Raw genomic sequence first — 27,360 nt, 5'->3', positions numbered from 1 at the left:
CTTCCTCTGCTCGGTGTTTTCAGCCCCTTCCGGCGGTTGCTGGTTTGGGCCTCATGCTCTCCACGACGGCTGAGATCATGGCTCCCGCAGCCTTCACACCTTGCATCAAGGCGTGCTCCACCTGCAAAGCCGATCAGTTTGCGGGAAGCTCAGTGAGGACCCTAGGCTTGCACCCAGGCCTGCCCCGACCTCACCACTCCCCTTCAGGAACTGGCCTGCCTGGAGGATTTTCCCAGAGCAGAAAGCAACCTGTGCTCCTTATTTCCAAGGATCCTAGAGCTGCAAGAGACCAAGAGAAGCCAGGACTGCCCAGGACTGCCCAGGATGGACATCCGAGGAAGGCTCATTCCCTTTCCCTTGGGGGGGAGAGGGGCACTGGGCTCCTGGTCCCCTTCCTTCCTCAGAGCCATGCAGCCTAGTGTCTGACTCCAAGGTGGGGCTCAGAGGCAAAGGATCTCAGAGTAGCACAGCCACTGAGGCCCTCATTCTGCGCATGGAGAACCCAAGAACCAGGAAGGCAAACTCACTTGGCCGATGTCACACAGGAATTAGTGTCTGAGCTCAGATTTGGGCCCAGGCTTCTGATGAACAAGGGCCTCTTATAATCCCTTGACCCCTGGGGTCTTCTTTTCATGTGCAAATGCTCATGGGATGGGAGATCCCTCGTATCAGCGCCCACCAAGCCCCTAGCACCGCACCAGGCCTCCCAAGAGGAGGATGCAGGCTGGGAGAGGACCAGAGTGAAAAGGAGGAAGATGCGGAGAGTGAGAGCTGGGAGGCAGGGACCACGTGGGAGGCCTGCTCGCGGTCACTGGGAGATGGCACGGCACAGCAGAGAGAGCAATGCTGGGATTCGCCCAGTGTGTTAAGAAAACATAGGAAACGTGGAAAAGAACATAGAAAAATTACGTGCCACGTTTAATCCTTGATTTTTAAAAAATCTATCACAAAGGCAGTAATAAATACTTCCTCTGCTCTTCTCGTGGGGTTTTAGTAAGGACCAGATGTTAACAAGAGCAGCTCAGACTGTCCCAGATACTTAGGCTTTCCAAGCTCTGTCACCTGCACTGCACCTCATTTCATGTGTCACTGCCCTCCGTTGTGGGGGGTGGGTCACAAACGCAAATGCAATAGGTCCAGGCAGGCCATGCGGGGAAAGCTGGTGGGAGCACACCTGCTCTCCCCCACCCAAAGGGGGTCAGCAGGCAGGAACTGGTCAGTTGGTTGTTCAGTGAGGCTGGGAATCCAGATCTTTTTATATAAAATCCAGATGTGGCCCACAGGCTGGTGGTTTGCGACTTTAGCAATAAAGTATCTACCTTGGTGTATCCCCATTTTGTAAAGGAAGGGACGGTCTCAGAGATATAATGACCTGACCAGGGAGACCAGGCCAGCTGATGGCCAAGCCGGACTCCACCGGTGGTCTTACTATGCAGCCCACTGCCTTCTCTACTCCTCCACGGCTTAGTAGCGGTGAAGAGACCCATCCAGTCCCGTAGAAACAGAAGGCCCCACCAGGGCAACAATAACACGGGACCACCGATCGCCATGCCGATGAGACAGGAGCCCCTGATGCCTCTGCGGGGAGGCGTCACCCAGGCCAGCGGCGCCGTACCTGCTGGCTCCTGGGCACGCCGTAGCGGAGGTCGTTGACGAAGTGCTCACAGTTGCCTTCGATCAGACTGTACTGCACTGTCTTGTTGACCATCTGTTTTGTGCGCTGGATGATCTTGTCCACGGGCAGGGGCAGGTACGTCCCATCCAGCTTGTTGTTGATCTTCCAGGAGCAGCCTTGCAGCACGTCCTGCAGACGGCTGTACTTCACCACAGCCCGGTTGCTGAAGATGGAGGTGATGCTGCCGGCCTCCAGTTCCTCACCTGGAGGCCAAACACAAGGTGGAGAGCTGCGAGGGACAGCAGGGGCAGAGCGCTGGCTCCCTCTCAGGTGCTGGGCAAGCTGCGACCCGCTGGGGCCTCAGTTTCTCCGCCTACAAAAGGCACGGCCAAGGATGGGGAGTTGGCTTGAATGAGCTGCAAAGGACCAGCTTCCCCAAGAAGCCTCCGCCTTGCCCTGCACTCCCCACTTCCGACCCCCGCGGCCTACTCTTTCTCATGAAACTCTAAAAGTGCCTTACGATGTGGCCCCAGCCTGCATTCTGTGTTGAACTGAGCTGACCGAGTGACCAAGTCCTATGATCTGAGTCTCGATTTCCTAACCAGACTTCAGGAATCTCCACAAACGTGTGCCGCGCACACGTATGTGTAAGTGTAAGCGTGGGCTCCTGGGTAAGGGGCTGACATGTGGGTCTGTGACATGCCTCCGTCTGCAGTCCCCGCAGAGGCGCAGGTGGGGCCGAGCAGACGGAGCTCTGAGTGGGGCCCACTCCACTCAGCCTGCACCCAGAGCCACTCTGCCTTTCTCTCTACTCGGATTCTGGGGCTTTCATGAAGGGTTTATTTGAAAACAGGGTTCCACAGCTTCGAAGAAAGAAAAGTGTGAAAGCTACTGAGTTATCGTATTCAGTCCTCAGAGGAGACAGAGGCTCAGAGAGGGCCAGGAACCTGCCCGAGTTGGGTGGCAGTTTAAAACGAGGGCTGTTTTTCTGCAACTGTGCGTGGCCTAACCCTTCGTAAGCTGTTTGAGGGCAAGTAACGCCCCTTGCTCGTTTCCTACATATTTGAAGAAAATCTGCCGATTTCATAAAACTGGCGGTAGGCAATTCAGCTCGCGGGGAGAGATGGCAGAAGTCATCTCTAGAGAAAGAGCTGATGGGGAGGGTGAGGATGGAACTGTTACTCCCTTTGGTCGTACAAGAGGGAGTCTCCTGGAAAGGAGAGATGGGGGGGAATGTGATTGAAGCAATTTCTACCCTCTTTGTTCTACCAGTGGGCTTCCAGGCCGGAAGCGGGGGAGGGTGTGAGTGGATGGGGCCGGGAGTGAGGGGTGGGAAGGGGATGCTCTGTGGGAGGTCTCAGCAAGGTGAGGGGCTAGGCCAATGGAGGCAGACAGGCCACAGGCCACAGACTTTTGGTACCAGTGACCTTCTGTAATTTAATCTTAAACGGGCAGTAGGAGCACAGGATACAAATCCAAAAGGCATCCAATGCTGAGGAGCCCCCTCCTTCCCCTTCTCCCAGCTCCCCCAGGTCCTACCTCCTGAGGTGACCACTCTGACCAATGGCTCTGGATGGCCAATTTTATATTGTTTCCCATTCTATGCTGTAACGTCCTATTACCACCAACCTGTCATCATCACACCTCCGCTGCCATTTCATCAGCCACCAGCCTAACCTCAGCTTTGCATTAATGCTGCCTTGAGGAATGGAAGGAGAGCTGTGTCCACACCGGGGGTGGGGCAGCCTGGGGCAGGCAGGGAGGAGCTGGCAGGCCAGGTGAGGGTGAAGGTGCCCAAGGTGGTGAGGAAGCCGGAAGCCACGTTGGGGGGCAACAGGAAGCAAATGGCGATCAGATCAGGTAAGCACCTGCACCCCTCCTGGGGCATCCTCAGGAATGTGAGGAAGGATGCGGAACTGCTGTCAACGTGAGCAGAGGCTCAGGTCCTCAGATTTGACACTGAAAGGAAGGGGTGGTCTAGGCGGTCAGGGGCCCGGGCCCACTCTCACTTGCGTCTCCCGTAGGTCTGGACACGCAGTGGCGTCTGGTAGACAGAGACCAAAGTTCTATCACACGGGAAAGTGAGGTCTGGCCATGCTTCGGGGTGTTCTATTGTTAAAGTAGGGCAGCAACTGAGGAACACAATTAACTGCACTTCTTTTTCCTCTGCTGACTGAAACACCCATATTTCAGCAGAGTGTCTTACTCGGGGGAGCCAGGTGGACCACACGATCGTCCTCCACGTAGATGGCCCAGTGCTCATAGCCAATTCGAAAAATCTCAATCAGGTCTCCAGGTTGGGGTCTTGGTTTGCCCTGTGATGGGAAGAAATATAGTAATAAATACAAGGCGCATGCCCAAGCAATTCCAGAGACACTGTTTGGGGATCAGCTACAGCTCAGCCTGAAGGCCCTGCGTCTCATCTCTGTACAGAAACCCAAGCTGGAGAAAGCTCTTTTCATGCAAAGGAGTGAAGGCCCGTCCCCCCTCCCCCCGCCCACTGTCACCCTGGTCACTAAAGGCAGTGAGGCTAGTGGCTGTGCCGGTTCTCTAGGTATTACGGCCTCCTTATATACGCTGCCTGAATGACCGCTGGGACTGCTTTAAGCATTTCTCTTTGACATTGAGCACCAGGTTAAGCCTTCTCAGTAGAGGGCGCTGGAGGGACATTGCAAGGGGAAGGGCTCTCCTGCAATGTCCTGCCTTGGGTGAGGGGGCCTTGATTAGTGGCACCAGTGTGGAGACACCTGGTGGAGGTATGCCTGAGCCCCTTCTGTCCCCATAACCTTGCAGCCTTTCTGGGGCCCTCTTGATGGACAAAGTGCCCCAAAGCCTGCTGCCCTTGCCCCTGCTGGCCTCTGGATTCCCTCTGCAGGACCCCTGCATGGCTCTCCTGTGGCCCAGGGGGTCCCCTCCTCCTCTGCATGCCCACCCTGTGGGTTGCTGAGAGCCAGCTCACCACCTACATTCTGGAGGGTCTCACTTGCCCAGCAACTGGAGACCAGCTGTAGCCTGGCCAAACCGACTTCTTGCTCTCCGGGGGGTGGGCCTTACTTCTCCAAGGAGGTCTGGACCCCTTCCAAGTTTGTCCTTCCTTGAGTGCCCTCCTGGTCCTCAGCCCTGGGAGGTCATGCCAAGTTTTCTGGTATCTTAATAGTTCTTGACATTAAACTTCCCCTGCTTAACCTGCTGTGTGCTTTCTAGCTCCTGACTGGACCCAGACTGCCAATACTCTTCAAAGAGGCCCAGGGGAGAGAGCCTGTCCATCCAAGAGACATTGAGTGTGTGCATAACACACTACCGCACACTCAACAGTTTGTCGAGGGTAGGGACGCCTCATGGTAAGCACTCTTACCACAATTTAAAAAAGAAGAAGAAAAGCAATCCCAGAGCTGTGGCCATTGTAAGCCCAAAGTTTAAAAAAAGCTCATATCCCACATCCCTCCTACTCCAGTACTGTGCTCAACACCATAAAACACAGCCTATGTTCTGATCCCCACACTGCTCATCCTCCCGAACTGTCTCTGCGTTTGGGCAGGAGTGGCGCTGGGAAGACCCCGGCTCACGCTTTCCTCCCAGAGAGGAAGGCGTGCTAGGAAGTCAGAGCCAGGCGGAGAGGCAGGAACCGCCCCTCCCGCCCATCAGCTGGACAGGAACATCGTTGCTGCCCCCGGGGTTGGCAACAATTTCCCCAGTTAGTCTGGTTTCCTCCGGGCCATAGCTCTCCTCCCAGTTCCCGGCCTCATTTCCCTGAGTGAGAACCGGCATTTGCCAGGGCAGGAGTTCACCTGTGGAAGTGCAAGGGGCTTTTCACCTGTTTCTTTTAACCCTTTTCTGAGATATAATTGACAACCCTTAAAATTCACACAGCTTAGGTATACAGTTCAACGATTTTTAGTAAATTCACAGCATTTGTGCAAGCTTCACCAGAGGTCCATTTTAGAACATGTCCATTATCCCCAAAAGATTCTTCAATCCATCTGTGGTCAGACCCATTTCCTACCCCCGGCCCTGGGCAACCTTATACTAATGCCAGAGCTAGCTGGCGTTAGCAGTCACTCACCTTTCTTCCCCTCCCCTTCCCCGGGCGCCAGACAACCACCAGCCTACTTTCTGTCGCTACAGATTAGCCTTTCTAGGCATTTCATAGAAATGGAATCATATCTCATGCGGTCCTTTGTGTCTGGCTTCTTTCACCTGGCAGAAGGGTTTTGAGGCTCATCCATGTTGTACTCCTCTTATGTGGAGCTGTTTAAACAACTGTTCTTTTTCATTATTATTTTGGCTGAAGGAAATTGAAGGTGATTTAAATAAATGAAGACACACTCCATGTTCATGGACTTGAAAACTATCATATTAAGGTGGCGATGCACCAAATGGATCTATAAATTAAACACAACCCCCCTTGAAATGCCGGTAGGTATTTTTTTTTAAATAAATTGATACAGTGATCCTGAACTTTAATATGGTGGAGGGGAGGCCTTTCTGGCATGAGCTGGACGGGAAATGGGGAGAGAGGAACTGCAGACCATAAGGGTGGGCGCCTCTTTCAAGGCATTGGCTGTGAAAGGGAGGAGAGGCATGGGGTGGGAGTGAAAAGGAACGAGAGGTGAAGGGAGGGCACTTTCAAGGTGGGAAAGATGGCGGCACATGTTAAGTTCTGCTGGTGAGGCTCCAACAGAGAGAGGGATGTTGAAGACGTCAGAGAAAGAAGAGTAATCAGCAGCCAAGGGGTCCTGACAAAGTGGGAGGGGCCAAGTTCAAAAGCACAGAGTTGGCCTTTGGGTAGAGGCCAGGGAGGGCCTTTCCCAAGAGAAGGCCTGTGCTTGTCTGCACCGGCTGTGGTACAAAATGCCACAGGCTGGGCGCCTTAAACAGCAGAAGTTTATTTTCCCACCATCCTGGAGGCTGGAAGTCCAAGATCAAGGTGCCTGAAGGGTAGTTTTCATTCTGAGGCCTCTTCTCTTGGCTTGGGTGCAGCTGTCATGTTGCCATGTGTTCATGCGCCCTGTGTGTGTGTGTGTGTGTGTGTGTGTGTGTGTGTGGAGACGGACACAGAGCAAGCTCTCCGGTGTCTCTGCTTCTGAATGCACTAATCTAATCCTTTCAGATCAGCCCCACCCTTATGATCTCATTTAACCTTCATCATGGCTTCCAAAGACAGCCATACTTGGGACTAGGGCTTCAATGTATAGATTGGGGGGGGAGGGGGCACATATATTCAGTCCTTAACAACAGTAAGTGCAATCTGGCAAGTGCAAAGGCCCTGAGGAAGGCAAGGCTGGGGTTCCTCAGAAGTACAGGAAGGAAGCTGGCCTGGCGGGTGCCGAGTGAGCAGGGAAGGGGAGTGCTACACGATGCATTTGGAGGTGACGAATGGATACAAAGAAAAAGAGGATAGAACGTGGGCAGTGGGGGTCTGGACCCACGTCCATGGCCAGCAGTCTCTAAGGCCTCATCTGAGGAAAAGAGCTAGCTGGCGTTCCTTACATGCTGGGACCTCAAGACACAAATATCTCGTCCGTCCGGTCCTGTCGTCAGTTCACCCGGTTGCACAAAGCAGTGAGTAATTCTGTGTGTTTTCCAAGGGTATGTACGCAGCTTGGCAAAAGCAGCAGAAACAGGAGCTAAGTGGCTGAAGGGGTGCACCCGGGGCCTCAGAGTGGCACGGCAGAACAAGCAACCTTCAGGAGGGTGAAGAGTAAACACCCTTCAGAGATGCGTGCGCAGGCCTGAGTTGGGTGGAGAGGAAAACAGAGCCGCTTGAGGTGACACATCATGGCAGGTTTTTGTCCTAAAGCCTAAAACAGGGGACAGTGAATGACCCCTGTGTTAACGGTATACAAAGTTTCATGCTGGGAGGGGTGATGTTGCTGCTCTCACATTGGAATGTCGGTTCTTATCATCTTCTTTTTCCCCCCAGTAGTCCGTGAGGACCCCGTGGGCAAGAATCTCCTCCCAGATCCCTGCTGAAGCAAGAACGTTAGAGAAGTATTGCTATACATTCCTGATTCCACTGTTATCGAGTAAAACCCTACTCGTCTCTTACCACAGTTTTGCCTACGATGCTATCAAATGAGATCCCCAAGCCCACCCTTAAAAATGCAGGTCTGCATACATTTCTGTCTTAAAGGCCTCTTCGGAAGTGTTGAAGGCAACAGCCACTCTGGGCGGCAGAGGCGCGGGAACTTTCTGCGTCGGGCAGTGTGCTGCAGAAGACGCTTTCATGAAATATTAAACTGCGAGCACGTGCGAGGATATCACCCGAGAGAAAACACATGTCTGCACAAAGACTTGTACACAAATGTTCGTAACAGTTTTATTTGTAATGGCCAAGCAGTGAAAACAACCCAATGACTGGAAAAGCAAGCATCCAAACCATGGAATACTGCTCAGAAGTCAAGAGGAATGAACTACACGGCTATAACTCAAGGTAATTATGCAAAATTATGAGAAAGAAGACAGACTAAAAAGGGCCCACATGATATGATTCCATTTATATAAATGTCTTAGAAATGCACTCGAATCTATAGTGACAGGAAGCAGATCAGTGGTTGCCTGGGGATGGGGAGGCGTGGGGATGGGGAGGTGTGGGGATGGGGAGGCGTGGGGATGGGGAGGTGTGGGGATGGGGAGGCGTGGGGATGGGGAGGTGTGGGGATGGGGAGGTGTGGGGATGGGGAGGCATGGGGATGGGGAGGTGTGGGGATGGGGAGGCGTGGGGAGGAGGAGGGACTTACAAAGGGGAAGAGGACGTTTGGTTGTGGGGATGGCTTCACGGGTATATACGTATCTCAAAAGCATATTCAGCTGCATATTCTAAATATGTACTGTTTATTGTACGCCAGATGTAGGAATGTCAGTTATACCTCAATAAAGCTCAATAAAGCTATTTTTACAACATTAAAAAGGCATAGCCGACATCCCAAATCAGTATGCAGTTCAACCTGCCACACAGCCTAAATAAAGTAAAACTCAGTGTGCAGAGGAGAAGTCACTGGGGCTGCCTATGGCACTTGTCACACGCACCTTGGCTGCTGGCTTTGGTAACTTGCCTGCGGTCTCGGACTTCAGGGACAAGCTTGACTCAGTTCTCTTCTGAGTGGGTGCGGTCTCCAAGTTCACCACGGGCTTCTCCCTAAATGGATTTGGTGATGACACCATACAGTTAGCAAAGAACACTTCTTCACAATTACTGGAAATCCTGTGGTACTTCAGATTTGTGATTTTAGGAGAGCTTTCAGTTTTGAGAGTCGAGGAAACATTTCCCCTGCAGCTTGCTTCTGTGATAGCGTTAACTGCCTTACAAAATAATTGCCACATACTGCTTCTCAGTCAATTGTTCTAAAATGCTAATGATAATAATGAGTAGCTTTCAGAGTTTTTTTACTTGCTAATAATCTTTTTTAAAAGTTTATCAAAGTGATACTTGCATTTAGCTTTAAAAAAATGGTAACTGTATATAATGGCTTATAATGACATGCAAGAGGCCTTGGCTCCTCCCTTATCACTCCTGCCACAGGCAGGCCCCTTGAAGTCCTGAGCTGTTTCTTCCAACAGTTAGGTCCATATTTCTGTTGACTTAACTCAAATCTTCTTGAGCCACAACACTGTAACTGCAAGTAATGTGACAGAAGTCAGTACATCTTCTCCTTGGGTAAAAAACGTTGTAGGAGAGGACTGAAGCTGAGACAAAGAACACGCTTTTTGGATAGTACAGTGAAATATATCGAAGCCAAAGAGGCCTGGGTTTGAAACCTGGCTCTGACACTCATCCAACCTTGAGCTAGTAAACTCCTCTGTCGGAACTCAGCTCGATCATCTATAAAACAGAGACTGTAACATTTGTCTCACACCATTGTCGAGAGGGCGAAATGAACTCGTGTGTAAGGCAAAGTACATGGGGTGGGGGCGGGTGTCATTGTGCATATAGCTCCACTGGAAACCTTCAGCCCCTCAGAATTTTAAAAAGAAGCAAACCATGTATCTAATGAAAGCCAACTGAGGACATCGGTGGCATCGTTCATGAGTTACCCACTGGCAATATTGGAAAGGCTTTCCAAAGCACTTCTGTTCCCCGGGTTCTGGAGAAGGGGCCCTGTGGCCAGAAATCGCTGCAAGAGACACCTCCTGCCAGCGAGTCCCAGGCCTGGTCACACTCTGTTGCTAAGGACCACACCGGCGTTCTACTTAGGGGTTGGTGGGAGGCTGGTCTGCACAGAAAGGCGACCAGGATTTGTTTTACAGAACTGCCAGCAAAACCCAGTCTTTGAAAGGCTCTACCACCCAAAGCCCCCGTCCTTCCATGCAAAGAGCCTTACCCCTTCTGGAGGCTTCTGCCCAGTTCTAATGGCCCCTGCTTTGGCTGCTTGGGCGAGACCTGGACCAACACTTGGGATCCCACGCGTTCTTCTATTTCAAGGGGGAAAAAAAATGTTATTTAAGCCACATTTGCCTTCCGTGGGAGGGGGTGTGAAACCTGTAGAGCATGGATTGAATGAAGGAGTTGTAGGACCGATGCTGGAGAGGGCTCAGTTCCTCCGGGAAAGAGAGGCTTTGGCGTTCCCCCGGGGGTCAGGGTCCCGGAGAGGGTGAGGAAGTCAGAGCCTCTGACCTAGATCGCAGAAACCTGGGGACTAAACCTGAGGGCGGAGGCTTCTGAGGGGACGCAGCCCTTCTTAACTCCGCCTGCCCGGGTGCTGCCTCCTCTGCCCCCGTCCCCCTGAAACACAGTGGGAGAGTAGATTCTGGGCGCCTGCCTCGCTTTGATGAAATCAAAGCAATCATTCCGAAATAGTCACTCGTTCCGCTTAACAGGCATTTCGCACAACCAACGAACGCCTACAAGAAGGGGTCTTGAAGGCAACACGGTGACTTTTGTGGGGCTCCGGCGGCGCCGCGGCTCAGTTAGGGGGGACCCCATTCCTGCGGGCCCCGCCTGGGGAAACAGCTCAACGTTGATTGTCGTCTGGTCCCATACCTGCCTTTCCGGACGCCGGTTTGGGGCAGGACCTGTGGGACCTAGAAAAACGGAGCCGGCCCTTCCTCCGGGAGGCAGGGTTCAGGCCCATCCCCCTGCTGCGGACCGGCGGGTCCCCGGGCCTCGCAAGGGGCGTTGCTCCAGGCCAGTTCCCAGTGGGCACGGCCCCAGTCCCCGGAGCCGGAGCCGGAGCCGCAGCAGCGGGGGTCAGTGTGCTGGGGCAGCACGGGACGCGCACAAACGGCAGGGGCGCGTGGGGCCAGGGGTCGAGGGGGGCGTGCTGAGCGAGTCGCCAAACAGAGAGGGCGTCAATCGGGCTCTGAGAAGAAAGGCAGGGAAAGGAGATTGTTCGAGGGGTGCAAGGGAACACAAAAACTGTTCGCTTAAAGGCTCAGAGGTGGCACGCGATGCGGCTGGAGAAGCTGAACGTCACGGACCGGAGCAACGTAGGGAGAGCAGCGAGGCCACGTTAGGAGGGCCGGGGAAGATCTCTCCGGAGTTAAACTCTATTATTCAGACATTGGTGTAGATTGCCTGCGTATTTGTCTCTACTTTTGCTTATCAATCCTTTTTGCATCGCAACCTTCCCTCTGAACTCATCTATCTTCTTCCTAAAACAGCCCCTGAGGGTCCTATAGTGGACGTCTGCTAACTCCTGCCTGGCGTGGAGCTCAATGAGGACCCAGAGGTTCCGGTGGCATCGTGCCGTGGAGCCAGGGGGAGGGGGAAGAACCACCCACGGTCCTGGCTGCCTGGCTGGGCTTGGGCCTGGAGGAGAAAGGACTTCTCTTTCTGGAAGACCCCCAAGGAGATCCCGGGGCCTCTCCGAAAGGGTCCTCAGTGGCAGAGAGTGTGGAGTAGCAGGGCTCTGCCCGCACTCGGTCTCCACCAAGACCACAGCAGCGGAGGCCCCCACATCAGGGCTAGAACCGCACCCGCTAGAGGGAGCCCATGGTGACTCCATGTGTACAGAGGGTCTGTCAGCCCCGCTCCTCCTCCCTACCCCCGCCCACTTCTGTCCAGGGACCTGCAGGGAGGGTGCCCCAAGGAGCAAACTGCTCGGCCACCTCCAGCCCGTGAAGCCACGCCTCTCTCCCAGAGCAACCGGGTGAGAACCCAAGCTGGGCACTGCGGAGGTGCCGCAGGGTTGGGGTTCTTTGGTTGGTTGGGGTGTTTTATGTTTATGTTTTACTTTTTATTATTGAAATTCTCACACACAAATGAAAGTAGAAGAAGCAGAATAACGGATCCCCATTTACGTCTCACCAGCTTCTCCCATACCCAATACAGGGCCGGTCTCATTCCATCCATACCCCTCACCCACTTCCTCCACACCGGTTATTGTGGGGCACCTGCCAGAGTGCCTGTCAGTCCATCTGTAAATACTTCCGGGCCCGTGGATCTTAAAAGATAAGGAGTCTTTCAAAAATAAAAATGACTACAACACCCTCAGCACATTTAAAAACATTCTAGTAGTTCCATAACGTCGTCAAACAGCCAATGTTCGCATCCCCCTGACTGCTGACACAATTTTTAACTGTTTGTTTGAAACAAAATCCAAATAAAGTCCATAAGTTCCAATCAGTTGAGGTATCTCTTAAATTTTTTAAATTAAAGCAGGAGGCAGCTACCTACAGCCTGCGGACGGGCCCACACCTTCTGCTTTTGTGTGGCCTGAGAGCTAGGAGTGCTTTTATACATTGTGAAATGGTTTTAAAGATCAAAGAAGAATACGTGTGGATATGAAAGTCAACTTTCAGTGTCCGTTAAGTTTTACTTCAACACAACTGTGTCCTTCATTTTCATATTGCCTGTGGCGACTTCCCCACTGCAAGAGCAGAAGCGGCTACTCGCTGTGGCCCCTGAGACTCTACAGCCTTCAGAGGCCCAAAGATTTACTGCCTGGCCCCTTACGGAGAAAGTCGGCCAACCTCTGCCCTATAGGTGTCCCCTCCCCCTTTTTTCCTTGTGATGTGTAACTGGAGAAACTGGGCCACTGGCCCTGTGAGTCTCCCCCGGCCTGCATTCTGCTGCTCTTGTGCCCTGGGTTTCTACAAACTGGCAGCGGAGTCATCAGACTCAATCCGGTTCAGATTCGATGACTTTTTTTTCCAAGAGGACTCGTGAGTGGTGACGTGTTCTGCCCTCAGGCAGTAACCGTGTTGGGCTTCTCTTTCTTCTGATGAGGCCTACAGACCTTGATGCCAGTGCTGAACTGGATTGAGGTGCAGGAGGAACAGCCTGAGATTCACAAGGAACTACTCGTGCCCAGCAGGGGAGAGACAGTCAACAGATGTAGACAAGAGCATGGCTGGGGAAAACTCAAGCTGCTTTGGGTTTAGAGTTGACATTCCACAACAAACATGACCGCGGGTGAGGGAAAAAGTTAGGAAGTGAAGGGGTGCGGAGCAGGTGTCCCCAGGATGTGCCACTTTGACATGTGGGTTATTCTGAGCTGAAGGCCACCGAGACTCTGCAGGCTCATGAGAAACTTTTAGCTCTCCCTTAAAGAATTTGAATTTGGTGCCTTGTGCATAATAAGAGTTGTTACCAGATGTAACTTCTTGTGACTTACCTGTAGGTAAACTTCTCATTACAGAGCATCTGCTCTTCTTATCGTCCTGCAAGGACCTTCCTCCCCCTCTGAAGCCCCAAGTCACCTCACCTCATCCTTAGCTCAAACAGCCATACATACCTCTTTTCAGCTTTGTGAAAGGTATGTGGTGTTCCCATACATACAAAAGTAATGAAATGTGGTTACTGCCCCTTGGTGCCCTGTCTCATGTTGATTGAATTATTGAACCACCCACCAGAAGGAATTTTTTCCTCCCCAGTAGGAGAGACATGAAGTAATGAGAAGTGCTGAGTCAGCCTGCAGGGGTTGTGGCTGATGCTTGTTCTTGTCCCCATTACACAGTATTTCTTCCCACGTGGGTCCATCTCTGAGGGGGGAAAAGGGAAGTGCAAAGCAGCTGGCATTGTCCTATTTGTCCCCCCCCAAGTGTGTGTCCTCTCTCTTCATTGAGACTAGGAGCGCCCTGAGAACTGGACTGATGGCTGCTCCTGCCCCGCTGACGACCTCTGCCCCCACTCACCAACAATGGCTGGAGCCACTGAAACTCACTACAGGGCGGAGGAGCGCCGAGTACACTGCGACTGCTTTCTCCGGAATGTTTCAACGTGTGTTCAGGCAACAGCACCTTCACGAACACCGATGGAACATCCCGTGTCCGGGCTCCGCCCAGACCGACTCCTGTGCCCCCACCTCTCCAAAGTGGCCTTGAATGCAGTGAGCCAGCTCGCCACACTCCAGGTTGTACCTTCAGCTTCCCTGTCTTCCATTAATGCCATTGGAATGTTCCTGATCCTTTGGCCCAAGACGTCGGAGGCAGGTTTTTGGAGCCCTTTCCCCTGGCCTCCCTTGTCCAGCCCCTGTCAGGTTCTGTCGGTTCTTCTTGCGTACTGTTTCCACTGACTGTCTCACCCTCTGTCCCAGAACGATGTCAAACTGGTCCCTCATGAGAGGATCCACTGACTGAGACAGGACTCAGAGAGAAGAAAAGGGTAGAGCTGTAAACTGAAGCAGGTTACTGTCCCCATTAGTCCCCTGTGAGGTCCGTTCACGATCAGGGATTGGGATAGAGGCCACTAGATCAGAGAATGGGGAGAGCGGAGCTCCTGGAGACCCCTAAGGGCAGGTTATGTTTCCCAGGCTATTTACCAATGAACTGGAATGGAGAGATACAGGTTAAATTGCCTCACTTATACTCTGTGGCCGGTGAGAAAAGTAAGTTTCTGCTTGGGCCACAGTTCCACACCTGCTGGGGGAGAGGCAGAGAAGGAGGCGGAGACTGGACAGGAGCCATGAACGCCCACTTGTTACAGCCTTTCAGTCTTTAAATGCACTTTGAGCACTTGCTCTGGGTCAGGCCTCTGCTCAGTACTGGGGAAGTACGAATCAGCCTGCCCTCTACATTTGTTCTCATGGAGCTGACGTGTGGAGGGCAGGGGCAATGGGGGACAGACAGCAAACGAGACTTCGGTAGGCAGTGACAAGTTATGCACGGTACGGGCTCTGACAGAAAAGTCCAGGGAGCGGGGAGCTGCGGCGGGGGCACAGCCTGGGGAGCAGGGGCACCTGCCCTGCTGGTGTCAGGGTCATGGTCAGCCCTCTCCTGGACCCCTCCTCAAGGTCCCGCTCCCTGTGGCTCAGGCAGAAGGATTTGCCTTCCCCCAACCTGACTGAGGCCCTCTCTTATTCTGGAACCTCGTACAGTCCACAAGCTCTAGGGGCGCCACAACTCAGAGTCACCTGGAAAATGGGGTGTGCCGTCCTTCTCCCTTCTGCTGCCTCCCCCACTGCAGGCGGCCACCAGCCCACATGCCGTGGGTTTCAGTTACAGCCACTCCTCTGTGACGGGCTGAACGGGGTCCCCCTCAAAATCGCATGTGGAAGTCCTGATCCCCAGTTTCTGGGGTGTGACTGTGTTTGGAGGTGAGGACTTTGAACGGGTAACGAGGGCACAGGGTGGGTCCTAGTCCAGGATGACTGGTCTCCTTACAAGAAGAGGTCAGGGCACAACCACCCAGACCGAGGGGCCGCCACCTGCAACCCCAGGAGAGAGGCCTCGGAAAAGAAGGACCTGCCACCCTTGATCTCGTCTCTCGGCCTCCAGAAACGGTGAGGAGCTACATTTCAGTTGCCTAAGCACCCAGTCTACAACAGCCTGAGAAAAGTAACCTAAAACTCCTCCTTCCCTGAGTCACAGACAGGCACTGAGGCTGGGAGGAGAAGGAGAGGGTGGTGCATTTGCCTCATTCCAGGAGAATGGGGTTGGGAGACTGGGCACAGGTCCCAGGACTGACTCCCAGCGTGGGGCTCCAGGCCCCTGTCCAGCTGGTTTCTCCACCTGTGGTTTCTCCCCACCCTACCCCCAATCCCCACACTGTACATAGCGTTTTCTACCTGAACACACCTCTGATCAAATTTCTCCACACAAAACAGTTTCAGGACCCCAGCCCCACTGCCCCAGAAATTTCTGAGCATGCTCCTTGGCTTGCTACCCACAGCCCTGCCAGTTAGGACCTAAGTCAGTGCTTCACAAACATTCATATGCATCGGGAATCCCCTGGGCAGTGAGTGGAAATGCAGATTCCTGGGCTCTGCCCCAAAGATCCCCTCTCAGCAGGTCCCAGGTTGGGGCCCTAACACTTGCATTTCTAACAAGCTTTCAGCTGATGCTGATGCTGCCTGCCCTTGTGTAGCAGCTAAGATAGCTCCCCTCCCCCCATGGCACACACATGCACGCAGCCCTCCTTCAAAGCAGCCCCTTGCTCTTCCCCAACACCCCCTGCACACGAGCCTTTGCCCAGCCTGGCCCTGCCGTGAATCCCCTGCTGCCAAGTCTGACGCTGGTCAGATCCTGGACTCTCCCAGCTCAGGACAGAGCTGAGCGGTTGTGCTGCTTTTTACAGGGAAAGACTTGTCAGAATTCCAACCAAAACTGGGCTGGGACCGCCTTTATTCTAAAGGACCATGGTGGAGCTTGATAAAAATGCAGATATCTGTGTCTGCTCCCAGAGAGAGACCTCCCTCGGAAACACACAGCGCTGTGGTCACCCTCTCTATACACAGATAAACACAGGGAGGCCCAGAGAGGGCAAGCAACTTGTCCCAGGGCACAGGGCACCATAGAACCGAGGCTGAGCGAGAACCCAGGTGTCCTCGGGTGCAGCTCGATCTGCACCCCCCACATCTGTACCGCGCCGCCTTTCCTGAGCCTAAGGGGGCTCGCCTGTCTTCCTGCCCTTTTCTCACTTCCCCCTACCCCACTTTCTTGTGACACCAGCTGGACCCTGGCATTTCCAGCTGCTGCTGAAATGGAGCCCCAGGGAACTAGAAAACTTACAACACTGAGAAGAGTGGGGAAAAGGGGAAGGAAATGAGGGAGTGATGAAAACCTTTTGAGGGAGGGTACAGGAGGGGAGGAGAGAATTGGAAGCCAGTCGAAGGTGTCCAGGAGGCTGGGGGTGGGGCCACCATGCCTGCCTCTGAAGGAGGAGGGCTCAAGGGCAGCCCCAGAAACCAGCAACCTTCCCTGGCTCCCGCAGGAGCCAGCATCTGCCCGCACCCCACACCTGCCACCCAGCCCCTGCGGCAGCCAGCCTTGTGCTTCAGACCCACAGGGGCTGGTTAGTTAGTTAGGTGGTTAGTTAGTGCAAGTTTCCTATCCCTGGCACACGGGTTTCTGCTACAGCCCCAGTGCAGCAGGTAGGCGGAGAGCTGGGGTGTGGCACCAGCGGCAGACCGCTGCTGCCCTCCCGGCAGGCTCCACGTGGCATTAAGACTAACAGCTGGAAAAGCTGCCCGGGGCACTGAGGGCCCGAGCCTGAGAAGGTGAGTCAGCCCAGTGGGGCAGGGCCCCAGATCAGGATCAGCAGCTCCACTGGAGGCGCCCCACCCCCCATGTCACCTGGAGAAAAACTGGACCCGATTCCTGACACCTTCATCCTGCAGCCGCCAGTCTTCCACCCGGTGAGCAGCCACTCAGGTCTGGAGGCTCCCAGGACCTGGGGCATCTCCCTTCCCACTGGGCCCTGACTCACAGGTGGTGGGTGGAGGGGCCCTTGGCCTTGCGCCTAGCTTGCTCCGCATCTGCCCACAGGCTCAGGAAAGGTGCCCCTGAGTTTAGCAAAGTGCCGACCAACTAATTCCCACTTGAGTGTGAGTGACAGCTGGGCTCCCAGGGTCCTTGCTTGTGAAGGAGTAGATCCTGGAGATGCCCCCTGCCCCTGCTGCACATGGGTGACTAGGAGGCTCTGGGGGACATTGTGGGGACACTGAGCACCTAGGAAGGGCAGTCTCACCTCCAGCCCAGAAGGCAGACAGGTGGGCACTTCCAGCCCAGGGGACAGGGGGGCGGGGCTTCCTGGCTTCCCCTGCCTGCTCAGTGCCCATGCAGATGCTCTGAAGCCTGGCCCGCTTTACTGAGGCTAAGCTGCACCCTCCCGCCATCGAGCACCAATTATCACTCTGTCTCTGCTTGGCCCTCTTCTGAACAACAGCTGCACCTGCTCAGTGGGAGGGACTGCGATGCTGGGCGCAGCTGAGCTGTGGGTGCTCTGGCGTCTGAACCGCCCGCACCTCCCCAGGTACCTGAGTGATGGGGTGAAGCAGCTGCCCAGGTTACAACCCCTCCTTGGTCTTCAGGCTGCAGCTCCCACCTGGAGGGCAGTGCGGTTGGGTCTTGGCTCTTTCTGGGTGATTTGGGCTTCGGAAGGCTGCTGGGAGTGGGAGAACACCACGGGAAGGCTGGTCTTGTGACACTGCCCGACCTGCACCTGCTGTGTGTTCACATTTGTCCTGCAGACACCTGTTCAGGGCCCACACTGTGCCAGGCCGGGCACTGAGCCTACAGCAGGCAGAGACAGGGCTTCTGCTCTCAAGGCCTTGTGCCCCCTGGTGTGGACAGCCTGCCACACATCTCCCCGGAAGCCAGCCAGCCAGCCCAGGGGTCCAGAGCATGGGGATGGGAGAGAGAATTCAGGCACCAAAGTGCATGGTGTTTGAGAAGATAGCAGAGAAGATGTCAGGAGCCTGGAAAGTCAAGTCCGATTTCACAGGGTGTAGGGAGAGCAGAGGAAGCAATTTCCCACCCAGAGAAGGTAGGAAATTGTGAAAGTGTGTGCTGTGCTTTAAGAATGCCAGGGGACTTCTATGTGGGGCCAGGGGAGCCTGGGAAGCTGGGCTGGGCCCCTGTGAGGTAGGCATCTCTCCAGGCGTCCACATCAGGGGCCTCTCCAGGTTCCGACTTGCCCGTCCTTCCGCCTCCCAGATCCCGGGCTCTGGCCAGTGCACAGCCCTCAGGAAGCCCAGACAGCAGACTTCGGAAGGCCAGGGTGGCATCCAGTGGACAGCGAGCCTCACTGGGGAGGGGGGCTGGGCTGGTGCTCCAGGGGGCAGTGGAGCTGACCTTGGCTTCCCCAGGGCACATGTGGCTTTGACATGTGAGGGTCCAGGAAAGGGGACTAGACAAAGACATCAGTTCAGAGAAAACTAATTTTTCCCCATAGGACTTTTTCTGTTTGGAGCAGGAGGATCAAGTTTTCTTGTTCTTCTTCCCTCCCCACCCCCCTGATATAGGGGTCCCTCGGCCTTTTCTCCACCCCTGTAAGGGTGGGTTTCTCTCCTTGTCTAGGTGGTTCCTTACGTCACAACAATTTTTGGTGGCTTACGTGCGGGCAAGATGGTCATGCTGCAGGGAGAGGTCCCTCTAGGTGCACGCAGGTAAGGGGGCTGCTCCTCGGGCATGCTGGAGCTCAGCCCCGGAGGCATGGAGCTAGGAATTCTGGGGTCTCTGACTGGAAGCACCCTTGGAGAGCCTCCCCTCCCACCAGGTTCCAGGTGGACTTCCAGTGCGGCTGCAGCCTGCATCCCCGGCCGGACATCGCCATCCACTTCAACCCGCGCTTCCACACCACCAAGCCCCATGTCATCTGCAACACCCTGTACCAGGGGCGCTGGCAAGCTGAGGCCCGGTGGCCCCAAGTGGCCCTGCAGAGAGGAAGTGGCTTCCTCATCCTCTTCCTCTTTGGAAATGAGGAAATGAAGGTGATCCCAGGGGCAACGGGTGTCTAGAACTTGTGGCAGGGGTCGAGCGCCTAGAGGACCAATCAGCTGCCCTGGGCCTGTGGGGCCTGATCCACACGACAAGACGGCTCTATGGTGCCTGGCCCCGGGGAGGGGCCACAGCCACAGTCCCAGTGTGTCTAGGACACCTGCATTGCACAGCACTGTTCTGAGCCCTTAAACATCAGCTCATTGGGTCCTCCCAACAACCACCAAGGAAGGTACTTTCCCCCTCCCATCTCGCAGCTCAGGGAGCAGGGGGCAAGGAGAGAGAACTCGACCTTGAGGCCTTCACCACTGATGTGACTCCTGCCAGAAAGATAAGGGGATCTTCAATGTCTCCAGGGGGAGGGAGCTAGTGGGAGCCAGCAGGAGAGGGAGAGACCATGGGATAGGGGTCTACACAGCCTCCTGAGCCTCAGTTTCCTCACCTGTGGATGGGAAGATGCTGCGGCTGCTGGAAGGTCTGTGGAGGCGAAATGCAGGGCGGCACCGTGGGGAGGTGCTGTCAGAGGCAGACAGGGGCCTGAAAGGTGCCTTAGTTCCAAGGCTCACTCAGCCACCTGCCAGCCCTGTAACCTCGTCTGCAAAATATACCTGCTTCAGAGAGCTGGGATGGAGGTAAATGAGGGGAATTCCAGGTAAGAGCGCTCACCGATGCCTGGTGTGAACTTGATGACTGTGAGCTGAGCTGAGGCGGCCCCTGTGTATCTCCAGGTGAGCGTGAACGGACAGCACTTTCTCCACTACCGCTACCGGCTCCCACTGTCTCGTGTGGACACGTTGGGCATATTTGGGGACATCGTGGTAACAGCCGTTGGATTCCTGAACACCAGTGTAAGTTCCCTTTGGGCCAAGACTGGGTGGCAGTGGCCTCTGACTTCCTCTGACACCTGGACTGGCCCGGGCCCCCCTCCTGCCCCCAACAAGCCCTGTCACAGCAGTTATGGCCAAGGTGGAGGGTTTCTATCGAGGTGTCGGATATGAGTGCGGCGAGGGGAAGAGAAGGTGACCCTAGGAGGGGCCCCAGAGCCTGGGGCAGACGACCATACTGGGCGTGGGGTCAGTCCAGAGGAAGGAGCATGGCTAGGAGGCAAGTCATTTGGAGACTTAGAGCCCTGGGGTCCAGACAAGGGGCTGGCGGTGTCACTCCCACCTGAGGAGCTCATTGCAATGCCGGCTTCCGGGGCCCACCACGCATGCTGCCTCAGTACGCCTGGGGTGAGCCTGGCAGTCAGCACGTTCCCAGCGCCAGGTGTGAGGACCACGAGGAGGCCAGTGGGAGAATGAGGAGCTCTCAGGGCCCAGTTGACCTCTGCCATCATCTGGTCACAGGCAGGGCAGGCCAGGGCCAGATAAATGACTCTCAGGCCCTGCGGCTGCCCTAAATCCTGCTGTTGCTCATTCTCTTTCCCGACAGCCATTTTCAGAGGGTGGCACCGAGTATCCAGTTGGGCATGTGAGTCTCTTGGGAGCAAGGTGGGCCCCTTGACCCAGACACAGGAGCTGAGCCCCTGGGTCTCCCTCCCCAGCGTGACCTGCCCCTCTCTGGCTGGGCCGCTGCTCCCCTTGCACAGGCCCAGCTGCCCCTCCCTCACTGCACGGTTGCCAAGGACATGGCTGGCTCTGCCAATGTCCCTTGACAGCCTGGATTGCCCGTCCCAGTTTGTCTGGTCTCTTGCTTGGGAAGATGGGTGGCAAGGGGCTGGGGGCTGGGGAGTGAGGGGAGTGGCTGCCCTGAAGGGGCAGGCCCAGGATTCCTATCAGAAGGTCCCTTTAGATTGGAGCTTTCCATTCCCAGAACAACCCCACGAGGTAGCTGGGGTTGGCCTGCAGGGCAGAAGGGGACATGAGGCCCAGGCATTTGCCCAAGGCCACACGGCGAGCGAATGACAGACCCTCAGGCCAGTTCTTCCCCATTTTCCAGAGCTGGTGTCCTTCTGAATTCAGAGGGATCCCAGTGGGGCTCCCATCATTCACCTGCATTGTCTCTGAGAGACAAACCCAAAGGTGCCCAAGGTTTAATAATAATATCAAGACGTTCCCTTTCATTGAGCCAATATCACGTGACTTCCGCATCCCCTTTCCTTCCCTGACAGCCTTTCCTGCTGGGGAGCCCCAGGCTGGTGAGTGACCTCCCCCTCATCCTGGAGCAGGTGGAGCCCCATCATGGGTTAGGTGCACCCCCACCTGGTGGGAATGCCCCCAGCATCAGGGTTTTCTGTCCCTTCATTGAAAAGTGCAGGCCGTGAGTGGGCTGGCAGCTTCAGGCTGCAGCTCCAGCTTCATTTGGCCTTTTCTTCACTTACTCTGCACACAATTCTCTGATACTCTTCTGTGCCAAGCTCAGTGCCAGGCTCTAGGATGGAGGGGCAAGCCAGTCCCCAGACCTCCAGTTGCTCACAGGCGGTTGGGGAGGCAGACCAATGAACAGACCATTCCAGTTCGGAGTGCAGGATGGGGACATAAGCCGTGCTCACCGCACAGAGGGGCACCGATCGCAGCCTGCAGAGGCCGGGGGGTAGAGTGTGGGGGCCAGGCCTGCAGCAGGTGTTAAATAAATGAACAGAGCTGAGTACCCACACACACCCCTCCCACCCACCCACCTGCAGTTGGAGAGGCAGAGACTTACCTGCTCCAGGGCCCCCAACCCCTGACTCCTGTGGGTGGCCCACAACGCTGCCCCTAGGGGCAGTAGCCCCCCTGAGCCCCTCTGTGAGTCAACTTCTCCGTCATCTCCCTTGTTCCTTCAGGAGGTGCCCTGCTCACTCCCTCTCCCCCGGGGTCTCTGGCCGGGACAGGTCATCGTGCTGCGGGGGCTGGTCTTGCCGGAGCCCAAGGAGTAAGTGTGCAGAAGACGGGAGGGCCCAGCCTGTCTGCGCCAGGCACCAGCTTTGTACACATTGCCTCTTCCGTCTCCAGTGCCACCATTTACCCTCACCTTTACAGGAGACACAGGAGCAGAGGGGAGGAGTAAGCTGCTCGGGGTGGCAGAGCTTGTAAAGGGCGGGCTAGGTTGGGGACCAGGGCTCATCCTACCTTGGAGTCCCCAGCAGCCCCAATTCCAGAGCATCTTCATGCCTGTAAATCTGGTCAGGCTGTCCCAGGGGCCTCAGGAAAGGCCTTTGAAAGTGGAGGATGCAACCTCTAACAGTGACACGGTGCAGAGTTTAGGAAGCACAGCCAGGTGGCCCCAGAGAAGGCCTGGGCTGGCAAGTGGGGACTTGGAGGGACACAATCACCAAGTATACAACAGACGCTGCCAAACTTCTCCCCCAGGGGGCGCTCCCGCTCCATTTCCCCAAACCTGCGGTTCAAAGCCAGTTAGTTAAACAAGGGTCTTACCTTTCTTTTTTTTTGCTTCTTTTTATTTTCCTCCCTCCCTCCCTCCTTCCCTCCTCTTTTCATCCTTCTGGAATTGCATTGGATTTCATGACTTTTCTGGCCCATGTTGCCTGCCCGGCTTTGACCTCTGCTGAGGACACTGCTGCTCAAGCCATTACTTGTCCTCTCTGTGCCACGGTTGCCTCATCTGTAAAGGGCGGTGATGACAGTGTGGACCCCAGGGGCGGTGTAGATGCTGGTCACTGTGCAGGCACACAGCAAGTGTTCCACAGAGGGGGCAGCACCCGAACTCTCTCGGGGGCGGGGCCGGGGAATAAGGGGCACACCCTCTGCTCTCCCCCTCTTTCTCCATTTGTTTTGTGACTGTGTTTGAAGTCACTGGCCTCTGTAAGCTCATGCCCTGCAGCCCCTGAATTCTGAGGCAGGCACAACCCCCAAAGCCAGGCACGACTGGGTTGGATTCCTGATTTTACCTCTTATAAACTGTGTGGCCTTAGGCAAGTCACTACATCTCTCTGAATCAGGAGTCTTGAGTTTCCCCATCAGGAGAAAAAAAGAAGGAACAACTTAATTCTCACCCTATAGGGAAAATAAAATGGTTCCCAGCAATAAAGAACACCTTCCCCTGACCACCAAAAAAGCTTGGGGACATGAGGCCAGGTTCATATCCTAGCTCAAAGTCACATGGTCGTTAACAACACAGCAAGTAATTTAACTGCTCTTTCACAAGGCCCACGAGTTCTTGTGCCCTCGGAGGCCTGACAGGTCAGTAAATAGTGAGGCACCAGTTGGGAAGCTGGGGAAGTGGAAAGAATATTTCCATAGACCCACTCACGACAGACCCAGTTATTTTTAAAGAGAAGCTGGAAGCCATCTTTTATATCAACTCTCTCAATTGTTGAATAGGGTGTGACTTTGACGTTGAAGGATAGTGTGGACCAGCCAGACCATTTCTACAGGCCAGTCCGGCTGTGGGCCACCATCATCAAGACTCAGCACAGTGCCTGCAAGAAACGCTGCAGCTGCTGCCGCCGCCACCGTGATTTTCAAAAAGCAGCTGTGGCTTGAATTGGACAAATGCGGCGAGAATCTGAGGGCTCGGGTTCACGTGCACAAAAATTTGTCCTTCTCCTCTAACCCCTACCCCAAGCACTGAGTGTAGGGGGGTTCAGCTGCAGCCCCACAGAACTCCAGCCCCCCCACAGATCTCCAGCCGAGCTTCCCTGGGCCTCAGAGGGAATTCATTACCCAGCCCAGGGCTGTGCTGGACCAGACCAAGGTGGGGGACCCTGAGGCCTCCAGGAATTCTCAGGCCAGTGGAAAGACAAACCTTTTCTGGGGAGGAGCCTGGGGAAGGGGGCTTGGCCGGGGCTGGAGGCTCCATGCGGAGAGCTGTCCAGAGTCCCTGCCTTCCAGGCCTCGGCCCAGCATTGAGCTCTTGCTGTCCCCTCCCCAAGCCGGCAATGGAGAAAGCCTCTTCCTGGAACAGAGTGACCTGAAAGGAGTTCCCTGAAGGGCCCAGCAGGGCAAGGCTTTTCCAGGTCTTTGCCCCCCACCCCGGGCCTCCCCACCCAGCTGAACCTGCATCTACTCCCCACTCACCTACTTCCTGCCCAGGGCTCAGTCAGCAGCTTCTGGGCTGTTGCTTCAAACAAAGTGACTCTGAAAGCCCCCCAGACATGAAACAGAATCTGGCTGCCCTACCAGAGAGGCAGGTGCCAGGCAGCAGAAAGACCCCCAAACCTGGGGTCCTGAATCCTGGTTCACACCCTGCCTGAAGCCCCAACTCTTACCAGTAACAGAGGATGTGCTTTAACATCCTGTCCTCAGCTAACTGAGCCGATAGACCTCAGGCCCAGGGTTTCTGGGAGGAGTCCAGACAAGCAAACCATTTGTATCCGTAAACACCTAGTGTGGGCCAAGTACTTGCTAAACGTCACAAACATTACCTCCTTCGTTCCCATCACTGGCCCGGAGAGGTACATACGGTGTTTTGTAGTATGTTTTTTAAATAATTGGTGTGATTTGAGGGCTTATTATATACCAGTGCTGTTCTAAGTCGGTGGAGTTAACCGTGTTAACTCATTGGATGCTCATGAGAGCCCCAGAGGCTGGTACACACCGTTGTGATTCCTGCGTTACAGATGGGGAAACTGAGGCACAGAGACGTTGACTTGCCCAAGGTCACAGGGCTAGGAAGCAGCGGAGCCAGGGCTGAGCCCCGGCGGCCTGGCCCTAACCCCTACGCTGTCTGCAGAACACCTAAGACAATGCTGGCACGTGGTGCCCAGTAACATTACCCACCGCTCACCTTACAGTTATCCCCGTTTTGAGGAGGGAAAACTGAGGCGTGGGCATGGTCATTTGCTCCCTGTGGTCCTGCAGCCAGGGAGTGGCAGGTCTTTCCTCTCTGAGCTGACAGGGGTCCAAGAGCTGGATCGTGGGGGTGGAATCCGCCCCAACTTCCAGCCACACTCTACCCATACACACCCCATCCCTCCCCTCAGGCCCCAGCGGCCACAGCCCAGAGGAGTGGGGAGACATGCCCTGGGATCCTGACCCTGAGCCCGTCTACTTCGTCCCCTCCCCGCAGTTTCATGCTGCGCCTGCTGGACGAGGCAGCTCGGGCTCCTGTGACGCTCAGGGCTTCCTTTGCGGACAGAACACTGGCTTGGGTCTCACGCTGGGGACAGAAGAGGCTGATCTCGGCCCCCTTCCTATTTTACCCCCAGCGATTCTTTGAGGTGGGTCAGAGCTGAAGCACTCCCCCATCTGGGACCCTGGGGGGCGGGGACATCCCTGCCGGGACCTCCCCGCCGGGCTCTGAACCCTCCGCCCTGGTGCCAGTGGTGCCCTGCCCAGAGTGGCCCTGGCACCAGCGTTACTGAACGACCCCCCTTCCCCCGCCCCCAATGACCCCAGTGCACACCCAGGATGGAGAACCTCTCCTCCAAGGGAAGTAACCCCTGCTCCAGATGGTGGCACCAAGACCCAGCGCTGAGAAGTTCCTTGTGGGAGGGCTGTGGACAAGCTGGGCCCGAGCGAGGGCGGAGGGGCTCGCACAATGGGCCATCGGGCTGAGGCAGAGCTCCATCCGGAAGCCTGCAGGCCTCCCGCCCTCCTTCCGCAGGTGCTGCTCCTGTGCCAGGAGGGAGGGCTGAAGCTGGCACTCAATGGGCAGGCCCTGGGGGCCACCGCGCTGGACCAGCAGGCCCTGGAGCGGCTGCGGGGGCTTCATATCAGTGGCAGCGTCCAGCTGTACTCTGTGCACCACTGAGGAGGGACCCACCCAACCCAGGGGAGGGCCAGCCCAACCCAGGGCCCTACGGTCTGGCCTCCTGCCCCTCATTAAAGTGTCTGCCTGTCACCACCGTGTCAGGCAGGGCTCTCTTCTGGAGCCCTGAGACAGAGTCTGCAGGGACTTTGGGCCCCACAGCAGGGGGAAGGCCCCAGGGTGTGCAGGCTCCTCCAACTCTGAACCGCCCTCCACCAGGACCCAGGGACGCCCCGTCTTCTTTCAGGGCCTAGACAAGGAGGTGGGTTTCGGAACATAACAACGACACGCAAAATAAAGTGTCTCAGAGAATTCAGACATTCATGTCATTGTCATCTAAGAGTCTTGGAGAAAATGGTCCAGGTCGGGGGCAGCTCCGTGCCCCACGGGCCCTCAGGGTCGTCCTTGTCATCATCCCGTCATGCCCAGGACGCCAGCGTCATCTGCGTGGCTCTGCTTTCCAGCACTTTCCCACACATTTCATTCTTGGTGGAACCCGGTGATGTAGACGGAAGGAGAAGAACTGTGTGGCAGACTGGCAAAGTACCTGTCAGCTGTCATGGAGCTGGTCCGTGGGGACCCGGAGTCGGAACCAGCTCCTGCGTCTCCTGGTCGGTACACTCGCTCAGGGCTCCCCGTGATGGTCCTTGTGAGTCTGGTTCCCAAAGCACACAGTGCTGACCCAGGAGGAGAAAACCCAACCTGGGATCAAGTCCTGACCCCTCCACAAGCTCAGATTTCATGGGTTTGGGCGAATTCAGGATGCTCATTCAGAAGGGTGTAAACAACAGCATCAACCTATGAGGGCAGTTGTGAGAATTTAGGAGCTGACTGCTCCTAAATTTGACTGCCTCGTACCGAGTTGGAACTCAATACAGCGGCTCTTCCCCGTAATGTGAGAAATAATATGTTGGCCCCGCTGACGTTGCCAATACCCCTCCCCCCAACACAAGCAGAACCTTAGAAAATAGGGCATGGCATCAAAGGCCATGGGGACAATGTCACGGATCAGTGACAGTGTCACCGATGCTCACAGGTCTCCTCCATCCGTTCAACAATGTCCTTCACAGGACGGAAGTTCTCACCCGCAGGCCGGGATCTGTGTCCTAGTCCAGGGGGGTTTTGACCAGGTTGCTTAAGAACCCCCCTGGCAGTCCCAGACAGACGGACTCTCAAGCTGGGAGGGTGTCCGTGCCGTGCAAAAAAAACAGGGAAGAAGGACAGGCCGCCCCGTGGATGACCTTTCACTGGTCACAGCCTCGCATTCTCTTTCTCTCTCGCTGTGTGGATGACTCCCTGATTCCAGCCTCCCGCTCTGCCCTCTGACTGTTCGGAAGGCAGCTGTTCTTCACTCCCCCCTCAGTGCCAGGCCCCAGGCTGGGGTGGACCTGCCCATTTCCCCCCTGTGGGGGGGGGTCTCCTGAGCTTCCAGGAGACTGAGCAGTGTCTCAGCAGAGACATGGTGGAGGCAGGACTCACACTCCGCAGGCCTCGCTCAGTCCGTGGAGCCAGGCTGA

At 55.5% G+C, this 27,360-nt stretch overlaps 2 protein-coding genes across 4 annotated transcripts; one reads left to right on the top strand and one right to left on the bottom strand.

The window, feature by feature from the left end:
- Window positions 1–17,121, bottom strand: PLAAT5 (phospholipase A and acyltransferase 5). Its single transcript, XM_045183547.2, has 6 exons — window positions 17,069–17,121; window positions 9,937–10,027; window positions 8,645–8,753; window positions 3,822–3,930; window positions 1,616–1,878; window positions 1–121 (listed from the first exon to the last, which is right to left on the bottom strand). Exons 1-6 carry the CDS (start codon window positions 17,103–17,105, stop codon window positions 20–22), a joined length of 711 nt encoding a protein of 236 aa, XP_045039482.1. The 5' UTR covers window positions 17,106–17,121; the 3' UTR covers window positions 1–19.
- On the top strand, window positions 16,688–26,147 carry LGALS12 (galectin 12). 3 transcript variants are annotated; one of them, XM_024574222.3, is made up of 9 exons: window positions 16,688–17,130; window positions 18,794–18,882; window positions 18,993–19,206; window positions 19,942–20,061; window positions 20,645–20,683; window positions 21,324–21,350; window positions 21,978–22,066; window positions 25,163–25,313; window positions 25,700–26,147. In XM_024574222.3, exons 1-9 carry the CDS (start codon window positions 17,062–17,064, stop codon window positions 25,844–25,846), a joined length of 945 nt encoding a protein of 314 aa, XP_024429990.2. In that variant the 5' UTR covers window positions 16,688–17,061; the 3' UTR covers window positions 25,847–26,147. The 3 variants fall into 3 exon arrangements, with proteins under 3 accessions (XP_024429990.2, XP_053781682.1, XP_045039481.2); XM_053925707.1 differs by having other exon boundaries at window positions 21,324–21,351; window positions 22,009–22,066; XM_045183546.2 differs by lacking the exon at window positions 20,645–20,683.
- The last annotated feature ends 1,213 nt before the right edge of the window (window positions 26,148–27,360 follow it).

The sequence above is a fragment of the Desmodus rotundus genome, chromosome 5 (genome assembly GCF_022682495.2).
Source record: "Desmodus rotundus isolate HL8 chromosome 5, HLdesRot8A.1, whole genome shotgun sequence".
Lineage (NCBI taxonomy): Eukaryota > Metazoa > Chordata > Mammalia > Chiroptera > Phyllostomidae > Desmodus > Desmodus rotundus.
The sequence above is the reverse complement of the archived record's forward strand: the minus strand, read 5'-3'. Positions and strand labels throughout refer to the sequence as shown.